Genomic DNA, 12472 nt, shown 5'->3' on the forward strand with positions numbered 1-12472 from the left:
GAAAGACGGAGAGAGAGACATGGATAACCCTTTGCAGCAAACAGACATTTTGGAAGTGGAACAGAGACCGGGAGAAAAGAAGCTACTGAATGAAGGGGTAAAAAGAAAACTAATGTGAGAAGAAATAGTCATGTGAGTGAAAGTAGTAAGGACAAAGGGAGAAATGAGGGTGAGAGTAGTTGGGAGAAAAGGGACTTAAGAAATGGGTCACTAGTGAGATGACAAAAGGGAACAGGATAATAGAGGAGTGAGAGTAAAGCAAGAAAGAAGAATAATGAGGAAATCCATCTTCCACAGAGTGATGAATAGGTAATCTTGTGAGCAGAGAGAGAGAGAGAGAGATGAACAGCGATAAAAGAGTTGAGAAGAGAAATGGATTAGTGAGAGGTAAACTGTTAAATGAAAAGACACAGGGCCAAAATCAGAATGGCGAAGTGTGAAAAGAGGTATTCGACTGCAGTAAGGAGAGACCTTCACAAAAGTGTAGAGAGAAGAATCGTCAAGAAAAGAAACTAATGAGAAGGAGGTAGTGCTAGGGAAAAATTAAGTGATCAGAGCTTAGGAATTGGTGAGAAATGAATGAGGAAAAGAGTAATAAGGTAGGAGAGGTGAAAAGTAAAAAATGTTTTTGAAATGAGTCAGCAAGCTTGAAAGAACTGGGGAAAATTAGAGGAACAGGAGTAAAGCATGTAAAACTAATGGGTGAGGGGGAAATGGGAGAATGAGAAAACACTGAAGAGAACCAAAAACATTAGTAAATTAGAGGAGTAAAGTGGAAGTTCATAAAGAGAAAAGGTCAAAGAAGAGAAAACCAGGAGAAGAGAGAGGGGAGAAACAAGTGAGAAGGAGAGGGGCAAGTGTACAGTGTGTTGTAGTGGCTAAGGCATTGGACCTTAACCGTATGGTGGTGTTGTATGGTATGATGTTCAATTCCCAAATCATTGTGTGTCCCTGAGCAAGTCACTTACCCTGCTTGTGCTCTAGCTGTAAGTAATGATATCTGTAAATAGTTGTAATTTCTCTCTATGCTGTAAGTCACCTTGGAGTTAGTTCAAGGGTTCTTAAATTCAGTCCCGGAGGCCACCTGTGGCTGCAGGTTTTTGCTCCCCACAGTTTCACAATCAGTGAGTCATTTTAACCCTTCATTATTTAATTAGCTTTTCTTTTTAGTTCTTTTTTTCTTTTGCATTCAAACACGTACAGTTGAGTTACATTTATAAGCAATGAATAAGTATTTTCGTTGTATTTTTAGATGTTTAACTCTTCCATTTTCTTTTTAATTCGCCTTTTCTGTGGAGCTTCTCTTTTTAATTGTATCCAATTAATGATGGGCATGGCAGACACCAGGGCAAGCAACACGATGCTTTAGGTTTTAATTTAATAAAGGAGTTTTTAAACAAAAGCTGTCTCTCTCCACATTAGTGTTTTCAAATCATTTATGAGCAATGTGCATCTCCATCCAAACTAAAACAACTGAAAGCACATATGAGAGAGAGATTCGCCTGCATTGGGAATGCATGCATTAGTGGCAAAATCCTTAAAGGGGTGGTAATACCACCAGCCAACGCATTTATCACAAAGCCGTACCAACTGGTAAATCATTTGCCTTTTGTTCATGTATACATCATTCAAACAGTTCAAAACGCCATTTAGATGCAATCAGGTAAGCAACTCAACAAGCACTACAGAAAGCAACTCTTCTATGTCCACTGCGTAAGCATACGATTATCTTCTGTAAAGGTTGACCAGTCAGGGAATGAGACATTGTAAGCAGTATCCAATCGGGGAAGGGCTGCATAATAAGTATGAACAAATCGGACCGTGATTAGAGTCTGTGTTTTTAAAAGTCTGTTTTCATCTGTCCACATTGCAACACCAAGCTGGTGTTTTCAGAAGTATATGGCTCTGAATAGTGTTTTTGAATGTCTTTTTTCTGGGGTTGAAAAATGCTGGGGTAGTGTGGATGAAAATTGAAAACTGAGGCTAATTTCTTTTTTCTTTTTTTTTTTTTTTAAACCAGTTTGTAATTTCTGGATTGATACAAAACAAACTAAGTAATTCTTAATTAACATACAATTTACATTAAAAGAAGACTTTGGTTGGAATGAAAACCTGCAGCCAGGGTGGGCCTTCAGGGCTAAATTCAAGAATCGCAGAGTTTAGTAAAATGTAATAAAAAAAAAATAAAAAAACGGTGATGATGATGATGCATTGTATTTATAGAGTATCTCTGCCATGGTTGTTGCAATTTAGCTGCAACACTGAGCCACACTTTGTCAGCTCAGGGTAAACAAAGTGGAATGGGAGTGAAGCATATGGTTAAAGAATGATGCGATATAGTAGGGAGACAACATTACAAGGAGGAAAGAGGATGGAGAGGTGAACTATTTGATGGAGCAGTGGTAATGATTGGAACTGATGGGGGTATTCGGGTAATCTAGTAAAAGGAGAGATGTGATTAAGAAGAGAAACTAGGGAATCCGAGTGAAGAAAGAGAGGGAAGCCGATTTCAGAAAATAGCACAAGAAGGAAGAGGGGGCAGCAGTGCAAATCCAGCTAGCCATCAGTGTTGAAAGAATAATCAGCAGAGGTTGAGTGAGATGTCCTCAAGGAAGAGGAGCGTGGGGTATTTAGAGTTTTTTTTAAGAGAATGTGAGAGGCAAGGAGAAAGGGAGATGTTTGACAAAAGTAAGGGAGAATGAAATTGTATGCTCTGAAAAAGTAGAGACACAAGAAAATGAAGCAGATTTGCAATTAGAGTTAATCACATGAAGGGGAGAAGGAGAAGTCCACATCAGGGAAAGAGGAATTAATATAATGGTAGAGAGAGGTAAACTTACTGGAGTAAAAACAGGAAAGCCTTCCTAAAGGGAGCAGATGTTTTCAAAATAAGAGTATAGCAGGGTGGAGGAGGTGAGAAAATTTAATACACTCTTAAAAGCAGTAATTAGGAATAAGATGGAATGAGAGAGGAGAAAGTGTAATGAGAAGGAAAATACAGTGAGTAGATGAATTGGCGTGAGAGGGGGGTTAGTGGAAGACTGAGTGAGTGAAATGCAAGCTGCTTCTAGTTCAGAAGAAACACTCTGCCAAATTCAAATATCACTCTTCAGCCCATTGCTCTCACTTTTCTTGGTTAGCTCTTCTTTGTTAAAAAGAAGAAGATGGAGTAGGGAAGACGGCTTGTAAAGCAGATAGTGTCGTACCAAATGTGTCAGCTACAGTAGATTTTAATCTGCTAGTGGTGGATTATCTACTTCTTTTATCAGCGGTCTTCACTTGAACCATACACTACAAACATCCACTTTGTCATAATGTGACACTTTGTTCTTTGATGTTTGGAGTAAAACTCCAAAAAGCAAGTATCTCCTTTTGACCAGGATGCTCCTTTACATTTGGAATATCAGGCTCTTCTGCATTTTTCTTGCCTCATGGTGTGTTTAAAAACTAATTTGCATGTAGTTCTTGACCACTATGGCCTGGAGATCTGCTGTTATGCATGCTCTCTAATTGTTTCCCCTTACCCTTTTTCAGATATTTCTAGTGAAGAAGAATCTAGCTTTGAAGAACATGGTTCTTTCCATTCGCTTTCCAGACCAAAACGGAGAACCACGGATCAAGGATGTTTTGATCAAGGAAGAAAAATCACGTATGTTCCATTGTTGCCACATAGGGTAGTTGTAATTGGGTGGGGTAGGGTTGGATTCTGGGAATAAGCTTTATGTGATTTCAGTAAAGAAAGGCAAGAGAAGTGTGACTGAGAGCAACATATGGTATCATAGATTTACAATTAGTAAGAAAATCCTAATGACCCTGATTTTATTATCGATCACTGTGCATTTAACCTTTTCACCCTTCTCTGTCCAAAGGATTCATGTTTGATGTAGCATAGTGAGTGGCAAACACACATCAGTTAGGGTCATCATCAGTAATTTCTGAGGGCAGTTGTTAATGTCGGAAGAGTTATGCTTGCAAAAATTTCAATTTTTATTATCACATGTGCAGATTATAGTGAAATTATTAATTACTTTTCAGACCAACATGCAGCATGTTCATGTCTGTTCATAACACATCCTATGGTGCAAAGTCAAGTGCCAGTCTGCTGGAGTGCTGTCATTATGCAACTTTCCTACAAAGAATATTTATTGTTGTTGGTATTTTTGTTATAGGTGAGTGCTTAGTTATTTCACATGTAATTGTAGTTGGATTCATAAGATTATTTTTATAAAGTAATACCATTTGCCTAGGATGTCATGAAAACATAAAGCAATATCTTTTGAAACTAAAATGTAGATTATAAAGAGGGTAGAAGCGAGCAGCAAGATATACCAAGTAACATAATCATTGGTGTTATCACTCAGTCATGTAAGTAGCTGGTGCAGAGTATGGAGGATGGGGTGCAGATAGCAGCAGAGAAACTTCTCTGAAGACCTTGCAGGAAACTCTCTAAGTCTCTTATTCTGGGTACATGGCTGCTGGTGACCCTTAAGGATTCTGGCTTGGATCATCTCACACACTGGTGTAAAGGACATTCTCACAACTCCCGTAAGGTGGGGGTACCTTCAAACTCAGTGCCCCATCATCCGATCGACATGAAACAAATCTATACATTTTTGAAAACAAATAAATATTTTGTTCATTTCAAGGCTAAATAAAGTGGTGAGAAACTGGTTGTGTCATGTGATGTTATATATTACTCCGTGTCCATTATCGAGTTAATAAAATATTGTAACAGTGGTCTGCTGGTGCGTCATAGTCTGCATGGGGCCTGGGCATTGCTGGGTGGTAGCAGGACACATGCTTTAAATCGGAAGGATTTGAGAAAGAGGTCAGAGACTTATTTAGGAAATTAATAAATCAGAACTCTATAGCAGTATTGCTGTGTTCAACAGTTTAATGAAAATTATGTGGGTGATCTTATGGCAGTGTTTTCGAGAGGGCTGCAGTTCCAGCATTTAGCAGGAGTGCAGAAAGATCAGTGCACACTTTAAAAGAAGCTAGTGTTCAGCTTGAGAATCCGGTGGGAAATGAAACCGTTCAGGCAACGCATAGCCTTTCATTTATATCATGACTGCTGTCTGTCACAATACAATATAATAATTGAATATATGTCATGAAAAGCAGCTTTTCCATGTAATCCTGACATGTTTTTTGTTTGCAAAGTTAAATCAATGTATAATACAATTTTTGCTTTGTGCCCTCCCCCACCATAACCCATCATCTATGGGGGAGGAGCGAAAGCTTTAGATTCGTCAAAAATTTCAATCTCCGGTTTCCGACGGATCTCAACGTTTTTAGAGTCCCCTGATACTGAAAACCCTGATATCTCGATGATGGGTGGTGTCTTGCATTTTGCACTGCTTCTTCACGGTTCTTAAATCTGAAATCCTAGTCCACCACTATGTGAGGAGTTTGTATGCTTTCCCCATGTCTGCGTAGGTTTTCTTTAAGCTTTTCATTTCTGTTCTACATCATAAAGCTGTGTGCGTTACGGTGATTGGTAATCCTAATTATCTCAAGTAACTACATAAATAAGTGTGCAGTTCAGTGGATTTTTTTTTTCTGCCTTGTTCCCCAGCCTTGCAAGGGCTGATACTGATCCTATGTGGGAATAGGTAGGTTAAGATAAAAAAAAGAATGAAAGTGATGAAACAGTCTTCAATCAACAGCATTTCCTGTTTCATGTTTAAGATAACTATTTCAGATTATGCATACTTTGCAATTCGTTGTTCTTGACTGTCAAGAATGAATATGTGAATGTTTTGCAGAACAGTTCAGCAGATATAAATTTGACCTATCAAGTTTCATGTTGTAAAGAAACATAAAAAATCCAAAAACATTATAGTTATATCAAATTATACATAATTTTTTTTTCTTTGACAGACTGTGATCATTCTGCCAGTTTCATTTATCTTTCACTATTCTCTCTTTTTTTCTTGCTAAAAAAACAAGCTTATGAAGGTGGGCAATGCACGACTGATAGTTGCTATGGAAACTAAACAGGAAACCTGAAGAACTATGGCCAGTGTGTGTTTCCGCAAAAGGGGAAAAAAAAAAAAAAACAAAAAACAAACAACCCAAGTGAAACCTCTGTGAGATAGGCTGCTAGTGTCTGTCCCACATGCTTTCTGTCTTTTCAGATCGCTTCAGCTTGTTTGATAGATGAGTTCTCCTGAGTCATTTTGTTCCATTTACACAAAGCTTTTTATTTATATATAATATATATACTAGTAAGCCCGTGATTCACCAGTGAATCGGATATCCAAGAATGGCAATCAGTTTCTGTTCCATCCGATATCTGGATGGATGACATATCATGGAGGGTGGTTGCGTCTGGGGAAATGTCATTTAATTACATACGCATATCTGTAGTAAAGCGGTCTCGTTTTGTGGAGACGTGATTCCGTTGCATTTGCTGACACCGACCGCTGGCAGACTGGAGCACAGCAAGTTCAGCCCTGCGTCCATATCCAGTTTACACTGTGTAGTTTGGACGTCTGGGGATTCCGTACTGTAATACTGTAATGTGATTCACATATGCGCTGAATCCTCTCATTTTTGTTCTTTGTCTATCGTGGAGGGTGGGTGCGTCTAGGGACATGTCATTTAATTACATAGGCATATCTATCTATCCATCTTACTAACCGAAGGTTGTAAACCGGATATGGACGCAGGGCGCTGGGCACATCGAGGCGCACGCGCACTGTAGCGCATCACACGGCGTAAACCGGATATGGACGCAGGGCTGAACTTGCTGTGCTCCACTCTGCCAGCAGTCGGTGTCAGCAAAGGCAACGGAATCATGTCTCCACAAAACGAGACCGCTTTATCCGGTTTACGCCGTGTGATGCGCGGCAGTGCACGTGCGCCTCGATGTGCCCAGCGCCCTGCGTCCATATCCGGTTTACAACCTTCGGTTAGTAAGATGGATAATATATATAATATGCATACCTACAGTAAGTGATGAAGATATGACTGTTTCCTTAAGAGGCATTAGCTCTCTGGAAATGTGTTCTTTTCAATTGCGGTGTTGTAATTAACCTGAATTTAAATAATTATAAATTAAAAGGGTATTATCCCCCCCAGCATGCAATATGAGGGTTACAAGATTACATGAGAAGTAAGGATAATTTAGCTCACTTTACTGATGGGTTCACGCGGTATTACAGACGGGAAGCTTATGACAGACTCTATCAAGCAATGTGGGGGTCTTGACCTACGCAGTCTGCCATCTTTCGTCGCCACGCTGAAAGGATTTTCACCGGACGGAAGACATAATCTTCTGCCCGGCAGCTTCAAAGTGTTGGCCATAGGTCCATCCTTACATTCTGGTTGCTCCATGTGCAGGCTCCTTCTCTGGATCCAAACAAGGACAGGAAAGGACTCAAACCCCACCTTCAAAAATACAGGAATAGCACAATGCCTACATACAGTTCTCATTCTCCCAACAAGGAAAGAGGATAGTGTGCTGACAGAAGACAGAAATATACTAGTCTGTCTTTAGGCTGACTATTCAATTCTCCAGTTGTCTTTGGCTCTCTAGTCCTGTGCTTGGCTCAGCAATTCTAAATGCTGATGCTGAGCTCCTATGTACCATACTTGGTCTGCCTGTATGAATGAGTCCGTAACAGTGGGCACAGAGAACAGTGACATTAAACTTAATAACAAAACATATTACAACAATGACAAGTCAGCTTTACTGAGCCGCTGCAGGACTGTTGATGCTAAACATGTAGTGACCATTTTTAAAGATATTTCTCAAAGCACTCTAAGGGTAAAGAATAGTAACATATGTCCTCCCAGTGAGCGGGGGACTGTATCAGGCTGTGCCTAAACAATATTAATGTGCTTGTAATGACTGGTTCTGGTCAAAGGTGCCCCTGATTTGTGGGGGAATGTGTGTTTTTTAACCAGGCAGCTGCTTTGAAATGTTCTTGTAACACCTGTCCAAGATGAAATTCACCAGGGAATTCAAAATGTTTGTATAAAAGTACAGTATATCTACAGGATGTGTTACCGGCCTCACGGTCTAGGGGAACCTGGGCCAGGTACAAGCCACTGTTGCTACAGGGTGTAGCCACAGCGATATGGTGTAAAGCATAAAAGAAACAGGCAGCAGTCCCGAGTCTCAGACCATACTTCTGTTTTCTTTTTTTTTTTTTTATTCTCCTTTTCCCAGAAATATATATATATATGCTTCAATTTCTGCATAGATCAACATGGCAATCAGTGAAAACAATGGTGCAAACCAATTTCCTCTGCATAACAAATAGTGTAAACACATTTACTTTAAGTACTTGATTAGAAACCAATGTCCCCAGAACTCGTTCATTTTCCAAGGAAGCAGACAGTTCTGTATCCCCACATTGTGTGTAGATGAGATACTAAATCAAAGCAGTCTGACTATTCAAAGCAGGTGACTCTTTAGCAAGACAGGTAAATATTTATGTCCTGTAGATAGCCATCAGCAATAACCTGTAGCAGAATTTTCCAGAAATTCTTCCTTTTCTTTAAAACACTGGTTTATAGCCTATTACACTAAGCAACACACCGAAATGTCATTTTCTTTAGAATACTGAATTCTAGCCCATTACATATGCACTCCAACATCCATGCACAACCTAACATAAGCAGCAATGGCATGTTGTCATTTTTTTTTGTTTATTTTTGATTTGCCTTAAATTCTAAGGTTTGGCTATCCAATTCTAAAAAGGCACATTTCCATAATGATAGAACATGTCGAAGGTTATATATATTTATGTGTGTGTGTGTATATATGTGTATATATATGTATGTATATACACACGAGGGCAATCCCAAAAGTAAGGTCTCCAAAGCGGTGGGGACGTAGAGAAACTGTTCGTACAGCTGTTGGCCACACTGTTGTGATTGGTGCTTCCTGCACTCCCAAACAAGCATGTGTGGCTTCGCTGGGATGCTCAATCTTGGCTTGGCAGCCCTTGAAAATGGAGCTCCTATTGAACGCTACCGCCAAGTGTGAAGTTCGCGCAGGACACCATCAATTTCCGACAAGACAGTCGCGAATGTTGAGGAAAACATGCGTAAAGATCGGCAGTTGGAACTTCATCACCCACCCACCCTATAGTCCGGACTTGGCACCCAGTGACTACCACCTGTTGCCTAAGTTGAAAGAACATTTGTCCGGAAGGCGATTCTGCTCCGACGAAGAGGTGAAAGATTAGGTTCAACGCTTCCTGAAGGACATGGCTGGTATGATATGGGCATTCTAAAACTACCACAGCGTCTACAAAAATGCATCGACCGAAATGGCGATTATATAGAAAAATAAGTCTTTAACCTTTAAAATGATGTAAACATTATAGAAAATAAATGGTGGTTTGTATTTCTAAAAAAATAGGAGACCTTACTTTTGGGATTGCCCTCGTATTATATATATTATTATATAATATGATGTGAGGGACAAAGAGAGCATAACTCTTTGGGGCACCCAAAGGCTAGCCCCCTATAATAACAACAAAACGTCGATTCACACACGTTATAAAGGCAAAAGAAAATGTCTTATCAACACAAGTCTCAAAATAGACTTCTCAAGATGGTGGAACTTGCAGTCTTATGGGCTGTTGCAGAGAGAGGTGGGTCCAGGCAGGTGCATGCCGGAAGTGACATCAGAGAAGGTATGGCCATCAATCTTCTGGTCTGCAGAGAGAGAGAGAAGGCATCAGACAACAGTGCCCTCTGGTGTTCCATCAGGGAAATTACGCTTATCTGAGTCCTTGAGCTGTCCACCATGCGCATGCATGTGACAATGAATATATACACACACTATATTATAATAATAATAATGTAGGTCTGCAAACTTTTCTGCATTCTGAACATCATGTTGCTGTTTTTATATTGAAGTAAATGATGCCAAAACTAACTTATGGAGGAAGTGACGGTTCTTTTAATGATAGCTCTACACAGCTGGACAAGCACTAATTCAGATAAGTTAAAAGTTGTAAGTTTGTGAAGAATAAATATGTGCTGTTGAGCATTTTATGATAAAAGATACTATATTTTCTTGCAAGCTAATGCAGTGCCAAGAAATTCAAAAGACTGCACCCTCATGACCATGACAGTATTTATAATTGGGGTGAAATATGAAGGGGTTTCTCTTAAATTTCATAACAATTTCAGCCATTTTTGGTTTATTCAGGTTTATATTATTGAGGGCACACCAACTGGCCAGCTAATTCATCTCAATCTAATAGGCATAGTCAATCCAGCCGTCCTGTGGGACATCCTGAGAGTTTGTGGGATCCCCCCAAAGTTGCTTGATATCATGGTCAGCCTGTACATTGGTATTGTGAGTGCTCTGCAGAGTTGCAGCAGAATCTGTGTTTATCAAAGTTAACTCTGAGGTTCATTAGAGTGTGTTTTTTGCTCCTACTCTGTTCAGTGCTTGCATGGACTGGGTGTTGGGAATGGTTGTGTGGTCTAGTGGCTGTGGGGCATCTGTTGGTGAAGAAAGATTCACGGACACTGTGATCTTCGCAGAGGCAATGGAGGGTCTAATTGGGGCTCTCGGGAGTCTGAGTGTTTGGGCTTGCAAGTGTCCAGATAAAAAACAAGATTCCGGCCTTTAATGTCCTCTTGGGCACAGCCTTCACAAGTGTATCTGTCTGCGGAGAGTGTGTCGACCTTGTCGAGAGGTTTACTTACCTCGGCAGTGACATACATGGTGACTCTTCCTATGAAGTTCGTAGATGGATTGGGAGATCATGTGTGGTCACGAAGACTGAAGTACTTTGGGACTGTATCTCTTCAGAGAATCCTTGGATATCCACTGATTTGACTTTGTGTTGCACAAGTGTTGTGCCTCATTCGGGACTACATGAGCAATTAAATGCAATGTGAGGGAGTGTCAGTTATGGCTCTATAATAATAATAATACATTTATATAGCACCTTTCCTGTGCTCAATGGCTATGTATTGCAAATCCACGAAGGTGATCAAGCTCGAGAGATCCTCATTGCTGAGAACCTGAGCGGCTGGACCAGGCCAAGGCCATGTAACATCTGGCTGCCGCAGATAGATGGCCATTTCTGGGTGGGGGAGACTATACCATGTGTCTGGTTATTTACTGGACCGTGTGTCTGCCTGGGGGGTTGACAACCGGGATCCTGAGCTGTTTTGTCATGTGATGAGTGTGGCAACACGCTGTATCAGTGCATGCTCCCGGACCTGACCTAATAGGCACTAAGTGTCCCATGGAATAGTGGTTTTTCCCTATGTGACAGTGCATATCACCAGCAACATGTAGTTGAGGAATTCATATACCAGCATAAATAATTAAAACTCAAAATAATAATTTGCAGAGTTTATGGGCTTCATGTGTAAGACAATCGAATGAGCAGATTTAATCATATGTGAGATGATGTGAAATGTTCTTTTACACGCACAGATTGAATGCATGTAAACTTTTCTCTGTGCAATATGCACAAATGCTGCTTCTTATTTACGTTGTTCCCCAGTTAGGACACTTGCTCATAATGACAGGCAGTAAAAACAAAGGAAAAAAAAAAGGATTCCATTAACATTAAGCGTGAAAATCTTAAAACTGTAAAGACAAAGTAGACCAAAATTAGAAAATTATTAGCAAGGAAAGTGTTAATGCGTCCTGGAAAATGTATGGTATGACAATAAAGCCACTTGATGTGAAATGTATTTTTTGTTTTATATACAAGAGCTGAACAAATATTTTCTCCCAATTAGACATTTTACTTGAATTTCTTTTTTATAGCACCTAAACCAAGGCCAAAAGCCAAGATATGTACTGAACCTTGGAATTAGCAAACCATTGTATTTACCTAACGATGCATGGCATTGTTTCTTGTGCCACCTAGCTGAATTGAATGTTGTTGCAGTTTCAGGTGGTGTATGTGAGCCACTTCATTTATGAAAGCCTATTCCATAAGCTTCTTTCAGTCATTGTCCAAAAGTAGATCTCCCCACTGTAGCTGATAAATGTTAAATCCTCCTATATAGATCTTAAGGGGTGTGATTGTCTGTGTAATTAAAATACATGAAAAGATTTGACAAAACCAGGCCATTCATTTCGTCATACTTCATCAATTCTAGTTCTCCTTTTTTTAAAGTATCTTTTAGTTGAGATTCTTCTTCTTCAGCTTCGTCTGCTTCAGTTTCTGCCTTTACATTTACCTGCATTACTGCCATCTTCTAGTGAAGATTTAGAGGTCCTCAAAATACTATTATTTATCTATCTAAATCACTCCTTGGTTGTTTGTTCACTGTATCCATGGTTTTATGTGAAGAAAACATTTGGTGTGAAGTTTTCATCCTTAATTATCATCTTTGTGTGCCTCTAAGTAAATGTCTTAACAATTTTATACAGTCCTTTCATATCACCTCTTACTCTTTGTTTTACCTTTAGCAAAAAGAGAAATAACCTCTTCCGTCTCTAGACTTGCTTTCTTTACTACTTTTGTGT

At 39.7% G+C, this 12472-nt stretch overlaps 1 protein-coding gene across 2 annotated transcripts in view; it reads left to right on the forward strand.

The window, feature by feature from the left end:
• The window catches only part of rin3 (Ras and Rab interactor 3), a 60352-nt gene that overhangs the window by 8818 nt on the left and 39062 nt on the right, over positions 1-12472 (forward strand). For both annotated transcript variants that reach the window (XM_028821774.2, XM_028821775.2), the window contains exon 3: positions 3535-3649. In XM_028821774.2, coding sequence (XP_028677607.1) covers positions 3535-3649 — 115 coding nt within the window. The remainder of the gene's footprint in view (positions 1-3534; positions 3650-12472) is intronic.

The sequence above is a fragment of the Erpetoichthys calabaricus genome, chromosome 16, assembly GCF_900747795.2.
Source record: "Erpetoichthys calabaricus chromosome 16, fErpCal1.3, whole genome shotgun sequence".
NCBI classification, from domain to species: Eukaryota; Metazoa; Chordata; class Cladistia; order Polypteriformes; family Polypteridae; genus Erpetoichthys; species Erpetoichthys calabaricus.